At 34.9% G+C, this 22,130-nt stretch overlaps 1 protein-coding gene across 1 annotated transcript in view; it reads right to left on the reverse strand.

The window, feature by feature from the left end:
- Positions 1 to 22,130, reverse strand: part of LOC142354512 (glutathione hydrolase 7-like) — a 65,000-nt gene that overhangs the window by 32,775 nt on the left and 10,095 nt on the right. The window contains exons 3-5 of the mRNA XM_075406835.1: positions 10,491 to 10,596; positions 921 to 1,059; positions 634 to 719 (exon numbers count right to left, since the gene is read on the reverse strand). Of these exons, the coding sequence (XP_075262950.1) occupies positions 634 to 719; positions 921 to 1,059; positions 10,491 to 10,596 (331 nt within the window). The remainder of the gene's footprint in view (positions 1 to 633; positions 720 to 920; positions 1,060 to 10,490; positions 10,597 to 22,130) is intronic.

Raw genomic sequence — 22,130 nt, forward strand, 5'->3', positions numbered from 1 at the left:
GTTCGAAAACAGAAGTCAACAATCAAAAACTGAGGCAAAAGCTCAATAGAAAGAAGTCAAATTCCAGTCATGACCAAACTTGCTTTCTGCTAAAAAAAACTGTAGAATATCAATACTCCTCTTCGAGTCGTAAAAGCCTGTAGAATATGAATACTCCTCTTCGAGTCGTAAAAACCTGTAGAATCTCAACACTCCTCTTCGAGTCGTAAAAACTGTAGAATATCAATACTCCTCTTCGAGTCGTAAAGGACACACACGTTTACAATAATTGCTATGAACGAGTGAGAAGACAAAGGCGGCTATTAATGAAGACACGTGGCTTCCGAGGACAACGGAAACGAACTTTAATCGATTATTATTAGAAGGCTATTCAAACATTTTAGGTTTCATTTGCTTTGTAATAAAAGAATAAAAGTTTGACCAAAATCTAAAAATTTACTCGTTTTACCTTTAAAAATTCAAGACTAATATATCCATATATTGATACTCCAGCTAATGAAAACACTCTCTATCATTGTTTCAAAATATTACAATTAAGACGCTCGGAGGACTTTCTAAATTGGGTTTACATTGCTATCAGGTGACTGAAGTGCCTCGATACAATTCTCGAATCTTGATAAAAAAAGCGCTCACAGTTGGAACCGATCCATTCGGTGTAAGGAAGAGACTCTGAAACTCTTCAGTTCGGAATTCCTGAGGCACACCATTGAGAGCGGTCGCTGAAACACATTAAAATTTATTATATAATTTAGCATAGTCAATACCAAATATTTTTGAATTGAAATTTTGTGAAAAAAATACTGAATTCTCATGTTTCAAAACTCTTCTTATTTATTCATTGAAGACAAAACCCTTGGAAAGAAATATTATTCTTGGATGATCTCAAAAACATAGCAAACCAGAAACGCAATTTTTCTCACTCAAAGATGGCGTTACTGCATAAGCTGATGCGACATCGGCAGCCTTGTCCATTAGAGTAGCCCATTTCTCCTCCCCATAATCAATATGCGCCTTCTTGAGACCACTCAGATAGCCTGGTATTAGAATCTCCTCTTTGCCCTACAAAATAAAAATACAATGGCAAATAATAAGGAAAATGGCAACGTTAGACGTCATATTACTAAAAAAGGTGCTGAAAAACCTCCCAATTGAACGAAGATTGAAAAATATCAGAAAAAAATACTTGATTTCAAATGGCTGATAGGCACAACTTTTTCCTTATTTTTGAACAAAATGAAAAATTAACAAATTTACTCAACGAGCGACCTCATGTCAAGATCAAAAACTTCAAATTACTTGACAATAGTCGTTAAATTGAATGCTGAGACAGTAGCTACAGTAACAGATGGAGTCACCCGCATAAATTTAGCTGCTAAATGGCATAGTAACGAAAAGTCAGTGTTACCGTTCAACTTTCGTAACAAATAATGAGGAAGACAATGAATTAAAAAACAGCATCAACTGATGACTATCAAATAAGCAAATTGTCATTCACCATACAAAACAATAGCTCGAAATGACTAAAAGTGGACTCTGAAAACCAATTGCAAAAAACAACGGTGAAAACGGAACTGACAAAAATTACTACTGACAGTACCAATTTCCGCTCAAACATTATTTCTCGCTCCAGTTTAAAATTACACTTAAAACAACACCTACAACACAAAACCACTCGCTTCTCCATTTCCTGCTTTTCTTCATTACAATCACCAGTTACAATTGCCTTCAAACACCAAAAAGTAAGACCTGATTATCAAAGATGGTAAAAAGAGCACCGAATCAAAGAAGCTGAAACTAACTGAAATCAATACCGTAAGAAATTCCACATACAATATTGATCTCAATTGTTTCTTGAACGCAAAAATAAAAATGGCAAAAAACTCAGGCAAACATTATTTGAACTACATGTTGGCACTTGATCTGTCCTGTACAGCATCACGAAAAGTCAAAAATTAGAAACCAAACCTTTTTTGTTTCACTTGTTTTTAGTGTTGTACTCATATCCATGAAAAATTTTGAGAACTATTAACGGATTGAGGAGAACAGTGATTTTAACCAGGAATAAAAACAAAATTTATCCTTACAATGTAAACAAAAACAATCCAACACCAGTCACCAACTTCTCAGGTAAACAACTTTTTAGACCGCAATCATTACTGAATCAAATATTACCTCGATTAAAAAAGTAGAGCTTCCTATTTAAAAAAAAAACAAATCAAAGTCTAAAGTACAAACATTTTTGCTTACAAGCCTATTAAATCTTTCCCATTTCTATATCAAAGAACAATATTAGTCACTGCAGATACTCCAAACTACAAAATAAAGGCAGCAAACACCACAAGTTCAGCAATACTTGAAGACAACTGAATGAAACCAGTTAAGTATAACCGCTTTATAACTGTTGAAAAAGGAGCTAATGATGAAATTGAACAAAAAAGTTATTAAAAACGGTCAAAATTTGATCCAAGTTTTTTCTTACGGTTGTGATGGCTATATTGTCCAGATATAACTAAAAGAGACAAAATGTTCCCCCAAAATTTTCAAAAAAAATATTCTTTATCACGTCATCCGACCTGAACGCATTAAGAGAGCTGCTCGGCCACTTAATGCCCAACGAGCGCTACCAGTTTATCCCGTTTTTGACGATGAAAAGTCAAAACACCGTTTTCTCACTCTACTTTAAAATAAGAGTGGAAAAATTTTACGCCGCAAAACCTCTGCCTTTTTCGCTCGCCTTCCTGTTTCGGCGCGACCAAAATCATTACTCCAATTCGGTCAGGCGCAAAAATGCTTAAACATAGCCCGCAGATTGCCGGAAGACAGCCGTGAAAATCTCTTGTGGCCTTCCATTGAATTGAAACAACTCAAAAAAATAAGATAGCCAGATTAACCACCAGTCTTTAATAGACCACTAGACTTCTTGGGTTAGATTCGGACTCCCATTTTTTAGACACATACGCTCTATAAGGAAAAGCCCTAAGAGCTTTTTCAAAATTTATATTCAAAATCAAAACCTAAATACTCAAGAATTAGGGCATATACGTTTGCCACTATTTATACGCACACTATTGATCTTTAACTAATAAATGTTCATAAAAAACAAAGTTCATTAAGAAAGTTTAAAAAAAAGAAAAAAATTCTTTTTTGGGTGAGGTAAGTGACGCAATAGACTTAAAAGCAGAACAGATGACGTCACGCAAACAAATTTTAACTGCAAAGCTGTAAAAGTCACTGAATCATCGATGGAGACAAATTAAAAAACACGGCAGGACAAGTCCTGAAAGCAATTCAAAGAATTGAATAATTTATTCCCTGAAGATCATTTACTTTGCCTTGAAGAACAAAAACAAGCAAGACAAAAAATTCACTTTTTTTAAAAAAAACAGGATCAACATCAAAAACAACTGCTATGAACTCAAATTGCCAACAATAGTCCTATTCTCATTAGCAGCCAATCATTAAAAGTCGATGAAATCTCTCACTAATAGTATTAAATGATAAGGCAAAAATCAACAAATTACGATAAAACTTGCCGGAACTTTTTGAAAACACCTAGTATAACAGCCAAAGGAAACAACAGCTACTGAGGGATACAATTACATCAATTAAATGAGCCCTCAACAAACACCACTGAGACTTGTCATCAATGAGATTACAAATAGTAACACAACTAAAGAAACCACTAAGATTTTAAGAAAAAACAAACAAGCAGAGAATTCACAAAAACGAATAGCTATGAACTGAAATGACTTGCTTTAATTGTTTTTCTAAGTTTTTTACTAGCCAATGAGAATTGTCAATAATGACTAAGTTAAGCCGACAAAATTGGAAAAACTCGAAAAACTCAAAAAAAATTCGATAATTATTATTGAAAACAATTAATGTCAAAGTCATAGAAAGCACTAGCTTCGAACAAAAACGATTAAATCCATATACATATTCCTATTATCAGCATTAGAAACCTGTCCCCAGTGAGATTAAATGATAAGATATCAAAAAGTACAATAACTACTTGCAGAACTCAAAAAATCAATCAAAATGTTTGAGAAAAAAGTAGTGTCAAAGTCATGAAAACCACTAGCTTTTAACTCGAGCCATTAACTAGGTTCTTTTATGCCCCATTATCAACCAATCAGACATGTTATTGATACTAAAGAAAGATAAGACAACAGATAAAATTAGAAACGGGCAAAATCTAAAAATCACTAATATTTCATGACAACAAATAGTGGCAAAGTTAAAAAAAAGTTTTAGCTGCTCTATAATGAATTCAAGCAAAGGCAAAACGGTACAAAAAGAACAACTATGTACCGTCATAAAAGCACTGAAGGGGAGGAAACTCTGAAAACAGAAGTCAAATTCACGCACCTGAAAAAAAATATCTCAAAAACCGCCACACTAATTTCTCACTCCACTTTAAAGCTATTTTGAAAAAAAAGTCACACCTAACCTACTTGATTTTTCGCTCCCTTTACTATTTCAGTGTGACCAACATCACCACTCTAATGTGACTTCTCAATGACGTGAAACTGCCAAAAAATCTGAACAGATCCTAAAAAAAGACAGCGCACCAAAACAATAAATTTTTTGAATTGTAAAAAAACATAGCAGGACAAGTCCTCAAAGACAATCCAAAGTCACGAATGACAAACTTGAAAAACTCAGAACTAAGGTACCTGAACAGCAGAACAATCCTAGCCATAAAAATCACGCACAAAAATCGAAAGATTTATCCACTGAAGGTAGATAAACAAGGAATATGACAAATTCTTCAAAAAACTGACAAGTGCAAAAATTGAAGTCTCCAAAAATTGTCTTTTGGTCTGTTGAGTTCTACCATCTAACACATTCTTAAGACCTCAAAAAAGTTTTGTTGGCCAGCGAAGATAATTAAACTTTGGCTAGTAAATGACAAAAAAAAATTCAAAAAATTGAAAGACAATTCCAAATTTTAACGAAATTTTGCTTAATTTCATAATATTAACACTTTTAGAACCCATTCATTGTCTCCACAGACTCTCCAGTATTACTATTTCAGAAGTTAAGTAGTTTCACTGGCTCATAAAAACTTGAAGCATAATAATAAATTTCAGAAAAATTGAAAATTTAATATTTATCAAAAAATTGCTAAAACTCGTGTAATTTAAATCATGACAACCAATTCATTAACTCTAGCAAATATACAGTATCTTTTATTTAAGCACTGAGGTAAAAAAAACTTGCTGGTAAAAAACCATTTCATTACAACTAGAAACTATGCAGTAGACTTTTAAACCTTGGAGGAGGTTCTTTGACAAGCAATAAATTTGCGTGTTTATGTTTCGAGTACTCAAAGATATTGTTCTTAAAATGATCACAAGTAATTATTTCCAGTATCAGACTTTTATCAACTTTAAAAGACTGCAATTTTAGACTGGTCCAACACAAAATTCGAAAAAAAGACAGAGGCTTCACCACTCTATGCACTTGAGGGGTTACTAAATGCGTCAAAGGGCCTCTAATGAAACTTGATGCCCGTTGAGCTTTACCTGGTCATCTCATTTCAAAAGCTCAAAGCCATGAAAAAGGTGTTAGAACATTTTACAAAAAAAACATGGCCGGACAAGTCCGGACGTCCAATCCAAAGAATTTTCATTGGTACAGAAAAAGTCGCTGGTAAAAATTTTGAACACCATTCTTTTACAACTAGAAACTATTCAGTTAGCTCTCATCAAACATTGGAACAGGTTCTTTGACACGCAACAAATTTGCGTGTTTATATCTGGAGTACCCAAAGATTTTGTTCTTAAAAAGATCATACCTAAATATTTCCCGGAGAAGACTTTTTATCAACTTTTACAAACCTCAAACTTAGACTGGTCCAACAAAAAAATTTGAAACAAAATACGCGAAAAATTGCAACATTTTGGACTTAAAAACTCCTAAAAATGACCTTTTAACTTTGAAATACGGCCTTTAGAGGCTTCACCACTCTAAGCACTTTAGGGACTGCTAAACGCGGCTAAGGGCATCTGATGAAATTTGATGCCCGCTGAGCTTTACCTGTTTAGTGCGTTTCGAAAGGTCAGAGTCATGAAAAATGTGTGAAAACATTTAACAAAAAAAAACATGGCAGGACAAGTCCTGGCGTCCAATTCAAAGAATTTTTATTGACTAAGCAAAAAACCAGAGCAAAAACGGACTAGGAGTGAATTGGGAATACCATTTCCAAGAAAATCAGATCAAAAAATTAAAAAAAAAGAAAAACACAGTCAAAATGCCGCATGTGAGCAAAAAACCACTAGCGGTAAGCAGAAAATTGATTCAATTATAGAACTAGGGCCAGCATGAACTCTAAAGGATTGAGAAAACCATTTCCAAAAAAAAACTGATCTAAAAAATCGAAAACGGTAAAAAATCAAACTAAAATTGCCGCATGTGAACCACTAGCGAGAAAGCGAATTTTTCTCCAAACACCGTTTTCTCACTCTACTTTAAAATAAGAGTGGAAAAATTTCACGCCGCAAAACCTCTGCCTTTTTCGCTCGCCTTCCTGTTTCGGCGCGACCAAAATCATTACTCCAATTCGGTCAGGCGCAAAAATGCTTAAACATAGCCCGCAGATTGCCGGAAGACAGCCGTGAAAATCTCTTGTGGCCTTCCATTGAATTGAAACAACTTAAAAAAATAAGATAGCCAGATTAACCACCAGTCTTTAATAGACCACTAGACTTCTTGGGTTAGATTCGGACTCCCATTTTTTAGACACATACGCTCTATAAGGAAAAGCCCTAAGAGATTTTTCAAAATTTATATTCAAAATCAAAACCTAAATACTCAAGAATTAGGGCATATACGTTTGCCACTATTTAAACGCACACTATTGATCTTTAACTAATAAATGTTTATAAAAAACAAAGTTCCTTAAGAAAGTTTAAAAAAAGAAAAATTCTTTTTTGGGTGAGGTAAGTGACGCAATAGACATAAAAGCAGAACAGATGACGTCACGCAAACAAATTTTAACTGCAAAGCTGTAAAAGTCACTGAATCATCGATGAAGACAAATTAAAAAACACGGCAGGACAAGTCCTGAAAGCAATTCAAAGAATTGAATTATTTATTCCCTGAAGATCATTTACTTTGCCTTGAAGAACAAAAACAAGCAAGACTAAAAATTCAACTTTTTTTAAAAAAAAAACAGGATCAACATCAAAAACAACTGCTATGAACTCAAATTGCCAACAATAGTCCTATTCTCATTAGCAGCCAATCATTAAAAGTCGGTGAAATCTCTCACTAATAGTATTAAATGATAAGGCAAAAATCAACAAATTACGATAAAACTCGGAACTTTTTGAAAACACCTAGTATAACAGCCACAGGAAACAACAGCTACTGAAGGATACAATTACATCAATTAAATGAGCCCTCAACAAACACCACTGAGACTTGTTATCAATGAGATTAAGTGATAAGACAGCAATAGGTACAACAAATAGTAACACAACTAAAGAAACCACTAAGATTTTAAGAAAAAACAAACAAGCGTAGAATTCACAAAAACTGATAGCTATGAACTGAAATGACTTGCTTTAATTGTTTTTCTAAGTTTTTTACTAACCAATGAGAATTGTCAATAATGACTAAGTTAAGCCGACAAAATTGGAAAAACTCGAAAAACTCAAAAAAAATTCGATAATTATTATTGAAAACAATTAATGTCAAAGTCATAGAAAGCACTAGCTTCGAACAAAAACGATTAAATCCATATACATATTCCTATTATCAGCATCAGAAACATGTCCCCAGTGAGATTAAATGATAAGACATCAAAAAGTACTCAAAAAGAACTCAAAAAATCAATCAAAATGTTTGAGAAAAAAGTAGTGTCAAAGTCATGAAAACCACTAGCTTTTAACTCGAGCCATTAACTAGGTTTTTTTATGCCCCATTATCAACCAATCAGACATGTTATTGATAATAAAGAAAGATAAGACAACAGATAAAATTAGAAACGGGCAAAATCTAAAAATCACTAATATTTCATGACAACAAATAGTGGCAAAGTTAAAAAAAGTTTTAGCTGATCTATAATGAATTCAAGCAAAGGCAAAAAGGTACAAAAAGAACAACTATGTACCGTCTTAAAAGCACTGAAGGGGAGGAAACTCTGAAAACAGAAGTCAAATTCACGCACCTGAAAAAAAATATCTCAAAAATCGCCACACTAATTTCTCACTCCACTTTAAAGCTTTTTTGAAAAAAGTCACACCTAACCTACTTGATTTTTCGCTCCCTTTACTATTTCAGTGTGACCAACATCACCACTCTAAGGTGACTTCTCAATGACGTTAAACTGCCAAAAAATCTGTGAACAGATCTTAAAAAAAGACAAAAAAAAACAATAAATTTTTTGAATTGTAAAAAAACATAGCAGGACAAGTCCTCAAAGACAATCCAAAGTCATGAATGACAAACATGAAAAACTCAAACTAAGGTACCTGAACAGCAGAACAATCCTAGCCATAAAAAAAATTCGATAATTATTATTGAAAACAATTAATGTCAAAGTCATAGAAAGCACTAGCTTCGAACAAAAACGATTAAATCCATATACATATTCCTATTATCAGCATCAGAAACCTGTCCCCAGTGAGATTAAATGATAAGACATCAAAAAGTACTCAAAAAGAACTCAAAAAATCAATCAAAATGTTTGAGAAAAAAGTAGTGTCAAAGTCATGAAAACCACTAGCTTTTAACTCGAGCCAATAACTAGGTTTTTTATGCCCCATTATCAACCAATCAGACATGTTATTGATAATAAAGAAAGATAAGACAACAGATAAAATTAGAAACGGGCAAAATCTAAAAATCACTAATATTTCATGACAACAAATAGTGGCAAAGTTAAAAAAAAGTTTTAGCTGATCTATAATGAATTCAAGCAAAGGCAAAAAGGTACAAAAAGGACAACTATGTACCGTCTTAAAAGCACTGAAGGGGAGGAAACTCTGAAAACAGAAGTCCAATTCACGCACCTGAAAAAAAAATATCTCAAAAACCGCCACACTAATTTCTCACTCCACTTTAAAGCTTTTTTGAAAAAAAGTCACACCTAACCTACTTGATTTTTCGCTCCTCTTACTATTTCAGTGTGACCAACATCACCACTCTAAGGTGACTTCTCAATGACGTGAAACTGCAAAAAAATCTGTGAACAGATCTTAAAAAAAGACAAAAAAAACAATAAATTTTTTGAATTGTAAAAAACATAGCAGGACAAGTCCTCAAAGACAATCCAAAGTCATGAATGACAAACATGAAAAACTCAGAACTAAGGTACCTGAACAGCAGAACAATCCTAGCCATAAAAATCACGCACAAAAATCGAAAGATTTATCCACTGAATGTAGATAAACAAGGAACATGACAAATTCTTGAAAAAACTGACAAGTGCAAAAATTGAAGTCTCCAAAAATTGTCTTTTGGTCTGTTGAGTTCTACCATCTAACACATTCTTAAGACCTCAAAAAAGTTTTGTTGGCCAGCGAAGATAATTAAGCTTTGGCTAGTAAATGACAAAAAAATTCAAAAAATTGAAAGACAATTCCAAATTTTAATAAAATTTTGCTTAATTTCATAATATTAACACTTTTAGAACCTATTCATTGTCTCCAGAGACTCTCCAGTATTACTATTTCAGAAGCTAAGTAGTTTCACTGGCTCATAAAAACTTGAAGCATAATAATAAATTTCAGAAAAATTGAAAATTTAATATTTATCAAAAAATTGCTATAACTCGTGTAATTTAAATCATGACAACCAATTCATTAACTCTAGCAAATATACAGTATCTTTTATTTAAGCACTGAGGTAAAAAAAACTTGCTGGTAAAAAACCATTTCATTACAACTAGAAACTATGCAGTAGACTTTTAAACCTTGGAGGAGGTTCTTTGACAAGCAATAAATTTGCGTGTTTATGTTTCGAGTACTTAAAGATATTGTTCTTAAAATGATCACAAGTAATTATTTCCAGTATCAGACTTTTATCAACTTTTGAAGACTGCAATTTTAGACTGGTCCAACAAAAAATTCGAAAAAAAAGACAGGCTTCACCACTCTATGCACTTGAGGGGTTACTAAATGCGTCTAAGGGCCTCTAATGAAACTTGATGCCCGCTGAGCTTTACCTGTTTAGTGCGTTTCGAAAGGTCAGAGTCATGAAAAATGTGTGAAAACATTTAACAAAAAAAACATGGCAGGACAAGTTCTGGCGTCAAATTCAAAGAATTTTTATTGCTTCGCAATTCGCGTTGCATTTTTTTTACTTCTATTGATTTAAAAAAGACACTCCTCCAGTCATTAAAAGACAGCGACCTAATACAATTAAAGTTCCGTATATTAGAAACGACAAACCATTCATAATTTTTATGCAGTTAACATTTCCATTTCAACCCTTTAATTTCTCGTTTGACTGCACCGGTGTTTTGATAAGTAATAACCAACCCTGTTATTAGTGTCCCCTGCATAGTACGAGATGTCAGCGGCCGTCTCCGCCATGAAGTCATATGACGTCACGCGCTTCTGATCCTTAACCAGCATGTATCCACCACTGAAAAACAAAGCTCAATAATCTCAGAACGTGCCTATCATAAAATAGGCGAAAATCATTACCTGATAGGTGTTAAAAACTTTGCCATTATTGCTTTTCAAGATTTATTAGTGTTGGTTTATCTTGGTGCTAGTGCGTTGCTACCGGCTTTTGCTACCTTTATCTTGGATAACTTTACACTTTAAAACAATTTTTGTTCAATACAAGCGGGCATTACGATAGAGGGCCCCAGCTAAATTGGGCAGGAACGTTTAGTCAATTTAATCTCGCCAGTTCCACAAACCGATCTTACGAGTTCAAGGGCTTTGTTGTGGAATATGGCGATAAAGGAATGATGATGACTAATATTATTATTTGATTATAGGTAAGATTAAATTAAACAGTTTTCGGTTTTTTCCGATAATCAAACTCATGGGGTATTAGTTTTACGTCAAAAGGCAACTGATTCCATTCATAAGGAACAGCAAAACTGAATGATCTTTGCCCAAATGCAGTTCTGACATTAGGAACCTTCAAATTTTGTATGCATATTGGCATCTAGTCACCAAAACATTTCACAAAATTAATCCACCAAGATATACGCGAATTTTACACGGATGGTGAACCAACCGTTGACCAAAAAGAAAAATTCTGTAGTGGACACGTTGATTAACCACCAGTCTCTAATAGACCACTAGACTTCTCGGGTTAGATTTGGACTCCCATTTTTACGACACATACGCTCTATAAGGACAAGCCCTAATAGAGCTTTATGAAAATTTATATTCAAAATCAAAGCCTCAAGACTCTAATACTCAAGAATTTGGGCATATACGTTTGGCACTATTTAGATGCACACTATTGATCTTTAACTAATAAATGTTCATAAAAAATAAAGTTCATTAAGAAAGTTTAGAAGTTCTTTTTCGGGTGAGTAAGTGACGCAATAAACCTAAAAGCAGAACAGATGACGTCACGCACACAAATTTTAACTGCAAAGCTGTATAAGTCACTGAATCATCGATGGAGACAAATTAAAAAACACGGCAGGACAAGTCCTGAAAAATATACACAGAATTGTATTAATTACTGCCCTAATTTACTTTGCTTTAAAAGGCAGATCAGAGCTGTTAATAATAAGACTAAGCAAACAAACATTACAAGAACAAAAACAAGCAAGACTAAAATTCAATTTTTATCTTTTGAAAAGACAGGATCAACATCAAAATCAACTGCTATGAACTCAAACTGCCAACAATAGTCTTTCAATTCTCATTAGCAACCAATCATTAGATGTAGGTGTTTTCAAAAAATTTCAGCGAAAATTATCGTGATTTTTGGTTATTTTTGTCTTATATTTTAATACTATACAGAGATTTCATCGACAAGACAAAAATAACAAAAAATCACGATAAAACTCGCTGAAACTTTTGAAAACACCTAGTATAACAGCCACAGAACGCAACAGCTGCTGAAGGATACAATTACATCAATTAATTGAGTCCTCAAAAAACACCATTGAGACCTGTCATCAATGAGATTAAGTGATAAGACAGCAATAAGTACAACAAATAGTAGCACAACTAAAGAAATCACTAAGATTTTTTTCACCAAGAAAACGAATCACTAAAAAAACGAACAAGCGTAGAATTCACAAAAACGAATAGCTATGAACTGAAATGACTTGCTTTAATTTTTTTTCGAAGTTTTTTAGCAAACAATGAGAATTGTCAATAATGACTAAATTAAGCCGACAAAGTTGAAAAGAAAAACTCGAAAAACTGAAAAAAAATTGATAATTTTTATTAAAAACAATTAATGTCAAAGTCATAGAAAGCACTAGCTTGAAAAAACGAATAAATCGACAAACTTAAACCTATTAGCAGCACCAGAGACCTGTTCCCAATGAAAATAAATGATATGACATCAAAAAGTACAATAAACTCGCAGAACTCAAAAATTCACTCAAAATTTTTGAAAAAGTAGTGTCAAAGACATGAAAACTACCATCTTTTAACTCGAGCCAATAATTAGGTTCTTTAATACCCCATTAGCAACCAATCTGACCTGTCATTGATGATACAAAAAGTTGAGACAACAGATAAATTGAAAAACGGGCAAAATCCAAAACTAAATAATATTTTATGACAGCAAATTGTGGCAAAGTTAAAAAAGTTTCAGCTGCCTCATAATGAATTCTAGCAAAGTCAAAAAGGCACAATAAGAACACATATGTACCGTCATAAAAGCACTGAAGGGAGGAAACTCGGAAAGCAGAAGTCAAATTCACTCAGCTGATAAAAAAGTCCATCTCAAAAACCGCCACACTAATTTCTCAATCCACTTTAAAGCTATTTTGAAGAAAGCCACGCCTAACCTACTCATTTTTTCGCTCCCTTTACTATTTCAGTGTGGACAAAATCTCTACTCTAATGTGACTTCTCACTGACGTGAAAAAGCCAAAAAACCGTGAACAGATCTAAAAAAGACGGCGCACCAAAACAAATCAAATTTGTTGAGTTGTAAAAAAACATAGCAGGAGTTAACAAGTCCTCATTAACAACCCAAAGTAATGAATGAAAAACTCGAAAAAACTCAGAACTAATGTATCTGACTAGCAGAACAATCCTAGCCAAAAAATCACAAGAATTGAAAGATTAATTATCCACTAAAGGTAGATAAACAAGAAATATGAAATGCTTCAGAAAAAATGTTTAAGATTTAAAGTTTCAAAAATTTGTCTTTTGGTCTGTTGAGTTCTGCCATCATCAAGACCGAAAAAGGTTTTGTTGGCCAGTAAAGATAATTCAACTTTGGCTAGTAAATGACAAAAAATTTTCAAAAAATTGAAAGACAATTCCAAATTTTAAAATCTTGCTTAATTTCAAAAAATAAACACTTTTAGAACCCTCTCATTCTCTCCACAGACTCTCCAGTATTACTAATTCAAAAGTTAAATAGTTTCACTGGCTCATCAAAACTTGAAACAATAATTTTCAGAAATATTGAAAAACTTAATATTTATCAAAAAATTGCTTAAACTCGTGTTATTAAAATAATGATAACCAATAAATTACCTCTAGCAAAGATACAGTAACTTATTAGCGAATCCTAGAGGTAAAAACTCGCTGGTAAAAAAACCATTTCATTACAACTAGAAACTATGCAGTAACCTTTTATCAAACCTTGGAGGTTCTTTGACACGCAATAAATTTGCGTGTCTATGTTTTGAGTACCCAAAGATATTGTTCTTAAAATGATAATAAGTAAGTATTTCCACTAAAAAACTTTTATCAACTTTTGAAGACCTCAATTTTAGAGTGGTCCAAAAAAAAGTTCGAAAACAGACAAGAAAACGTTTGGGCTTGAAACATTTTGGGCTTAAAACTCCTTAAATTGACCTTTTAACCATAAAATACGGCCTTAACAGAGGCTTCACCACTCTAAGCACTTGAAGGACTACTAAACGCGTCTAACGGCCTCTAATGAAACTTGATGCCCGCTGAGCTTTACCTGTTTACCTCGATTCAAAAGCTCAAAGCCATGAAAAAGGTTTGAGAACATTTTACCAAAAAAAACATGGCCGGACAAGTCCGGACGTCCAATCCAAAGAATTTTCATTGGTACAGAAATAGTCGCTGGTAAAAAATTTTGAACACCGTTCCATTACGACTAGAAACTATTCAGTAACCTTTCATCAAACATTGGAACAGGTTCTTTGACACGCAATAAATTTGCGTGTTTTTGTTTGGAGTACCCAGACATATTGTTCTTAAAATGATCATAAGTAATTATTTCCCATAGAATGATTTTATCAACTTTTACAAACCTCAATTTTAGACTGGTCCAACAAAAAATTCGGAACGAAAAATGCGAAAAATTCAACATTTTGCATCTTGACCTTTTAACCTTGAAATACGGCCTTTAGTGATGCTTCACGTCCAAATCATAGAACTTTCATTGACTAAGCAAAAAACCAGAGCAAAAACCGACTAGGAGTGAACTGGGAATACCATTTCCAAGAAAATCAGATCAAAAAATAAAAAAAAAAAACACAGTCAAAATGCCGCATGTGAACAAAAAACCACTAGCGGGAAGCAGAAAATTGCTTCAATTATAAAACTAGGGCCAGCATGAACTATAAATGGACTGAGAAAACCATTTCCAGAAAACCTGATCTAAAAAATCGAAAACGGTAAAAATCAAACTAAAACTGCCGCATGTGAACAAAAAACCACTAGCGAGAAAGCGAATTTTTCTCCAAACACCGTTTTCTCACTCCACTTTAAAATAAGAGTGGAAAAATTTTACGCCGCAAAACCTCTGCCTTTTTCGCTCGCCTTCCTGTTTCGGCGCGACCAAAATCATTACTCCAATTTGACTTCAAAATTCATGAAAATGTGCGAACAGATCTTAAGACAGCGCCACAATACAACTCAAATTCTTTGAATTGTGAAAAAAGACAGAGCACCAATACCAAGCAATTTTTGGATTGTAAAAAACCACGATGTCCCCAATAATAGCCGCGTTGCATTTTTTTTACTTCTATTGATTTAAAAACGACACTCCTCCAGTCATTAAAAGACAGCGACCTAATACAATTAAAGTTCCGTATATTAGAAACGACAAACCATTCATAATTTTTATGCAGTTAACATTTCCATTTCAACCCTTTAATTTCTCGTTGTTTCATGGGTAGCAAATAAAGCTGTTTGATATAATTTTCTGTTGGTGAACCAGGTGATAGCCTAATAAAAAGACATGCTGAGTTCATTATAGCCTGCAAATTCTGCATAATATCCTCAGGTAGTCCATAGTACAGCGAGTTGCATTACTCTAGTCGCGAGAGAATCATTACCCGAACTAACTCGATCAACGACTTTCTGTCGACTATATCTCTGATGGAATAAATTTTTCGCAGATATAAGAACATCTACGAACAGAACTAACTTGTTTCGCATAGGAAAGTCTGAAATCTAAGTTGAAGCCCAGCATTATTAGAAAAGTTGGCGTCTGCTGGAAGTTCAAAACCACAATTCAAACTAACCTTTCTACCAAAAAACATTTACTCAGTTTTATTAGAGTTTAATCGGAGCTTTGCACCAATTTGCAGTCTTAAGTATCAAATCAAAAGCCCCCTGATGTATCCAAGCGTGGTAAACAAAATAGATAAATGTCATTGGCACAAATATGACAATTGACAGCAAGACGTTCAAACAGAAATTCGAGAGGAAGGAGAAAAAACGGGACCTAGAAAATAATTTACGGTCAAGAGTATCAAAAGCAGCTGATACACCAGGTCCAATATAAAAAGCTTTTTGTCTTCTCTAAATTGAGTAGCAAATCATTCGTCAACTTAACAAGGTCTGTTTCTGAAGAAAAAATTTCCTGAGACTATTGTTTTCAATGTGTGCAAGCAACTGATTAAAACCCGCCCGTTCTAATAGTTTCGACACGTAACTTAGGTGTGAGATAGGTTTAGAATTTGTAAAATCTTCTCGCACACGTACAGAGTCAGGTTGAAATCCTTAAAAAATGAGTTCCACATATTCGGTGCCTCGTTATTTACATTCAATCAAATGTTAAAATCAACCAGGAGAACAATCTTGTCGAATTGTAGACTTTTTTCTTCAAAACGAATAGTAAGGTGATCAACGAAGGATTTACATTTAATCGAGGTGGTCGATAAACAGCAATTAGTAAAGTGGTAGCCCAACAGTTAAAGAAGCCTATTATTTAAAAATCAGACAAATTTTTCAAAATTATCTAAACGGAGATCACATCTGTAAAAGAGGGCAATTTCACATCTTTTATTAACCTTAGGTGCACTATAGAAAAGTATTCCCGGAGGACAACACTGCTTGAGTCACCAGACATGTCACCTTAGTTGTTGGTAACCCACGATTCTAAAAGAACTCCAAAAACTACTTTCAATCACTCCGAAGAGGGCATTTACCTCGTTGTATTTCTGACAGAGCGTATATTAGGCAGAAAAACATTTAGCTCTATAGATCCTTTTCCGTCTTTTGTTTGAATTGAGGACTGGCTAGTAGTCAATTTTGATCCTCGGGCAGCTTCATTCAGGTAAAATATTGATACCACGTTTTCAGGCCAGAAATCAGGTAACTCAAAATCTCAGGTATCTCTGTCAAAATGGAAAACACAATAGAAAAGCTTTCAGGTGAGCGTCTGACTGCGAAATCCAAGCGTGGTAAAGAAAATAGATAAATGTCATTGGCACAAATATGACAATTGACAGCAAGACGTTCAAACAGAACTTCGAGAGGAAGAAAAAACGGACCTAGAACAGTTCCTTGAGGAACACCCGTTTGTAGTTCTTGGCATCAAATATTCACCATCAATCAAAACTTTCTGAGATCTACTACTCAGATAACAATTTAAAAAGCTACAAACTTTACCTCTTAAACCCAAATTTCTTTCAAGAATGGAAAATAATTCACGGTCAAGAGTATCAAAGGCAGCTGATACACCAGGTCCAATATAAAAAGCTTTTTGTCTTCTCTAAATTGAGTAGCAAATCATTCGTCAACTTAACGAGGTCTGTTTCTGAAGAAAAAATTTCCTGAGACTATTGTTTTCAATGTGTGCAAGCAACTGATTAAAATCCGCCCGTTCTAATAGTTTCGACACGTAACTTAGGTGTGAGATAGGTTTAGAATTTGTAAAATCTTCGTTATCAGAATATGATTTCTTCAAGTGCGGCTTAAAGGCCATTTTAAAGGTCTAGGGAAATCACGCCTTCAGCGAAAAATAAAGAAAATTAAGGAGTTCGAGAAAAGATGTGTCAGAACGATGTCCAGTGGAGAGGTACTGTTAGGTGACAAATCTCTGAAAAATATTCATTGAGCTAAATTCGGCTTCCAGAATTTCAGGACCTATCGCAAAGTTGGAATCGATGCTACAACAGATTCCACTTTCGATAAAGAACTCGTGAAAGTTGTTTGCAAGCTTTTTGTTTTCCTATTTCGGGAGCTGTTCCACATCTGGATCACAAAGTATTTTTAAGGTGGCAAACTTTTTACGGCAACAACTTTCCATCAAAGTATTCTCAACGAACAGTCTACGCTTCAAGAATTTTTCAAAATAACATTTTGATATTCAGATTTTAGTACAGATGTTTTCGAATTTCTATACTAACGCTCTTCTCTTCTCTTCTTCCGATTCAAATTCAAAAGGTTGTCACGAAAGGGCATTGATGTTTAGTAAAAGTTTCCATTTTGAAAGGTAGAACGGAATCCAGAATATTCTCTTTAAACCTGAATACATATCCCACGTTTCATCAATACTTGAGACAAACTCAAACATAGAACATGACTTTAATAACTTAAAAAAATTGGAGTCAAGCTTCTTCCAATTTCTATATATCTATTGGTGTTCAGATTTGCGTTGTTTCACATTGCTGAGCGAGAAGCATATAAATGAATGATCCGAAGAAGTAATGAAGCTATTCGATTTAACATTAATTGAGAAATTGTCTGATGCTACATCATGGTCAAGAATCAACCACTTCTATGCGTTTTCTCGCACACGTACAGAGTCAGGTTGAAATCCTTAAAAAATGAGTTCCACATATTCGATGCCTCGTTATTTACATTCAATCAAATGTTAAAATCAACCAGGAGAACAATCTTGTCGAATTGTAGACTTTTTTCTTCAAAACGAATAGTAAGGTGATCAACGAAGGATTTACATTTAATCGAGGTGGTCGATAAACAGCAATTAGTAAAGTGGTAGCCCAACAGTTAAAGAAGCCTATTATTTAAAAATCAGACAAATTTTTTAAAATTATCTAAACGGAGATCACATCTGTAAAAGAGCGCAATTTCACATCTTTTATTAACCTTAGGTGCACTATAGAAAAATAATCCCGGAGGACAACACTGCTTCAGTCACCAGACATGTCACCTTAGTTGTTGGTAACCCACGATTCTAAAAGAACTCCAAAAACTACTTTCAATCACTCCGAAGAGGGCATTTACCTCGTTGTATTTCTGACAGAGCGTATATTAGGCAGAAAAACATGTAGCTCTATAGATCCTTTTCCGCCTTTTCTTTGAATTGAGGACTGGCTAGTAGTCAATTTTGATCCTCGGGCAGCTTCATTCAGGTAAAATATTGATACCACGTTTTCAGGCCAGAAATCAGGTAACTCAAAATCTCAGGTATCTCTGTCAAAATGAAAAACACAATAGAAAAGCTTTCAGGTGAGCGTCTGACTGCGAAATTTGGCGAGTATTAATTAGTTCAACGTTATTTTCTGCACAGCAGTCCACAATCTCTGATGCTGTTGTGTTCTGACCTAACCAACTTACATATGAATGACGACGCTTCGGGGGTCGACACCCTTGATGACTGCTTCATTGTTCTTCGCTCCTGTTTCCACCTCCTTGGTTGATCATACTTTTCTCTGTACAGTTTCAAAGTCATCCGTCTTTCTCTTTTTGTTTACTGTCGCACTTTGATAACTGGATGAGCTGTCGTTTTGATTCCTGATAGATCCACAATTGCAGCTTTTAGAGATGAGAACTCCGGCTTCTTGATCTACGCAAGTCACATAGCATTGTCACCTCTCGGATCAGAGAATCAACACAATTGATCTTTTTCTCAACGGCCGTAATTCTGTCCAGCACAGATAGTTCTGCACAGAAATACAACCAGCACACGGCCAGCAGATCAATCCTTTGATAATTGCGGTGCTTGAAAATCCCAGACAACCAAAAAAACGTATATTTTCTAATATTTGACAAAAGGCACTCACTTGTACGTTGCAAGGATCGTTACAAAAATTGCAGAGGTTCGGGCGGTAGCACATTTATAACTTGGGATAAAAGGGGGACTAAGGGAAAAGGCCGCTAGGGGCCTTAACTAATTAGTCAAATAAATGTGAACACTGACACCAAATGTTTGACAAAGAAAAAATATTGAGTATGACCAAAATTACAGGGAAACAATCAAGCAGATGCAGAGAACTCTATCGCCAAATGATTGATACTAAATATGCAATTCTCGTATAAATTCTTCCCCGGAACCTGAAATCCCCGATAACTGGGGCTACACAAACAAAGTCCGGCCTCTGATACCAAAGTAAATAACTACAATCAAAAGCTGAAACAGAATCAAATGCTGAAACAGAATCAAATAGCGTCCCGCGCGCACTTGGAGACTATTTTATAAGTTTATCACAACAATTAGGCTAATGTTCCAACTAATTTGTAATAATATCACGCCTTTGTCGCCACGTTCCAAAAACTAACCTAAGCTAATTGAAGCTAAAACGAGCCAACCGAATGAAACGCAGTGTTTTCATATAAATTTCCGCTCCAGAATAAAAATTAACTATGTTTGCTATGTTTTAGATATTTAGTTAGTGGTTACGTCATTGGGAATACAATGTATTAACTTTCATTTAATTCTTAACTATTTTCAGAAGCGAATGAATAAGAGCACTCCCCCTCCATCAATTGTTGCTCAAGACAATATTGCGATGAGTATCGTGAGACAGTCTGGAACTTCGAAACCATTACGATTAATTTAAGCTGTAGAATGGTAACCACTCTTTGACGCTTTGATAGCGGCTACACCGCAAGCACATGATAATTGTGATGATTTGTGCATATATATGTTAGTTGCAAGGCTTGCGTATAACAAGATCCTCTACCAAGGAACTGAAATACATGAATTTGCGCTTGAGAATCAGGTCCCTGTACCAGAGATCTTTGCGAACATGTTATAAAACCTGACGCCAGTTACAGAGAAACAACTCAACTTTCGTTTGATTGCAGTGTTCATGAAGACAAGAACCGCAGAATGCCTCCCGTCTTATTGGCTGTTATTCTCCAACGAGGAGGAGTTTGGCGCTACGGTTGCGGCTCATGTATGCATGTCAAATACAGTCGCCTGTCAACTAATAACAATCACCGTCCAAACTTCATTTGGAAACACTGCAGTGAACATGCAAAAATTGACCCTCATAAAACAACTAAAAATAGCCTGACACCCTCAATCGAGGCACCCCTGCAACCACACGAATTTTGGCAAAATTATGGACGAACAAATAGAAACTACGGTTATTCTACAATGAAGTAGTTCACTGGAAACCCCTTACCATTAGGAAAAAAAGTAAGCTTCAAAATTGACGATGTTATCAACATCAAATTCACTGAGACGCTTGAAAATGGGCAGCAGATTGCGCAGGCCGCAGTCTGCGGCCCATTTTCAAGCGTCTTAGTGAATTTGGTGTTCATAACATCGTCAATTTTGAAGCTTACTTTTTTCTTATGGTAACAGGTATGATCTGCACAATGATAATGCCGCATTTATATGATTTGCACAATGATAATGCCGCATTTATAATCTCGCGTGATCAAAAAGTCAAAACCACGCTTCAATGACAAAAACCTCGTCAAGAAGGCTCGATCTGTGAATCAAGTGCAAATTCGACGAATAGTCCGTTGAGGCAAAAGCACTTCAAGGGCGTTCAAGAAAAATAGATAGAAAACGAGAAGCGGATGAAAAATACCTTTGGCAAAGAAATAGTGTGGTAAGATATCGAACACTTTAAGATGTCTTTCAGACAATGCAAAGGGCGGCGTGGTATCAACATCCGACAAAGTGATTATCAAAGGGAGGAAATAGCACAGAACTCAATCTTCTACAAGCAAAGCACCCATGCAGTCCAAAAGCTTATCCAAAATACGTAACCGATCTGAAGAATCGGGATTTGCCGTTTAATCCTACTATTTTAAAAATGGCTATAATAAAACGTGCCGCAATGAAAACGATTGGCAGCCATGGCACATCTGGTTTCCAGAAAGGGGAAAGCAGACAACCTTTGACATCATACAAATCCTCCTCAATCGATCTCTGCAAAACAATATCCAAACATGCCATCAGCATTTCCAACGAAGAACCAAATTTCTTGATTTCTTATTACGCTTGTCGTCTGATTGCATTCAAAGAATGCTCGGAGGTTCGACGAATTGGAATTTGCGAGGTCCTACGACGAATTATAGGTAGGAGTACAGTGAAGTGCGTTAAACGAGATCAACTAATTGGGTGAAACGTACAGATGTGCCTTGGACAAAAGAGTCCATCGCATCGAGCATGCTATGCATGCAATCTGCCGACGCTTTCTTGAAGATCGTACCAAAGCAACCCTTCCGGTGGCTGCCATATACCCATTTAATAGCTTGATCGATATCTGGCTCTAAAAACCACTAGAAAGCTATGTCACGCAATTTACACGACACTGAGAAAATCTTATAAACCCCATCAGACCTTTACATTGATAAAAGAGTAATAAAGGCTCATGAGGCAACAACGGCTGGCTCACAGGTGATCCAAAAGCCAAGGCAATGCACAGAGTGGCTATACTTCCTCTCATCGACATGCTTGAAGATCAAAATTTGACCCAAAAATGGCACGAATATGACGGTATTGTGACTGGTAGCCCAGAATAACTACGAATCGTGCTAGATAAGCAAAATGAGTTTGGTTGTGCATTTCGCTATGACGTGATCAGAAGTCATCTCATT

This window comes from Convolutriloba macropyga, chromosome 15 (assembly GCF_964194025.1).
Source record: "Convolutriloba macropyga chromosome 15, txConMacr16.3, whole genome shotgun sequence".
In the NCBI taxonomy this organism is placed as follows: domain Eukaryota; kingdom Metazoa; phylum Xenacoelomorpha; order Acoela; family Convolutidae; genus Convolutriloba; species Convolutriloba macropyga.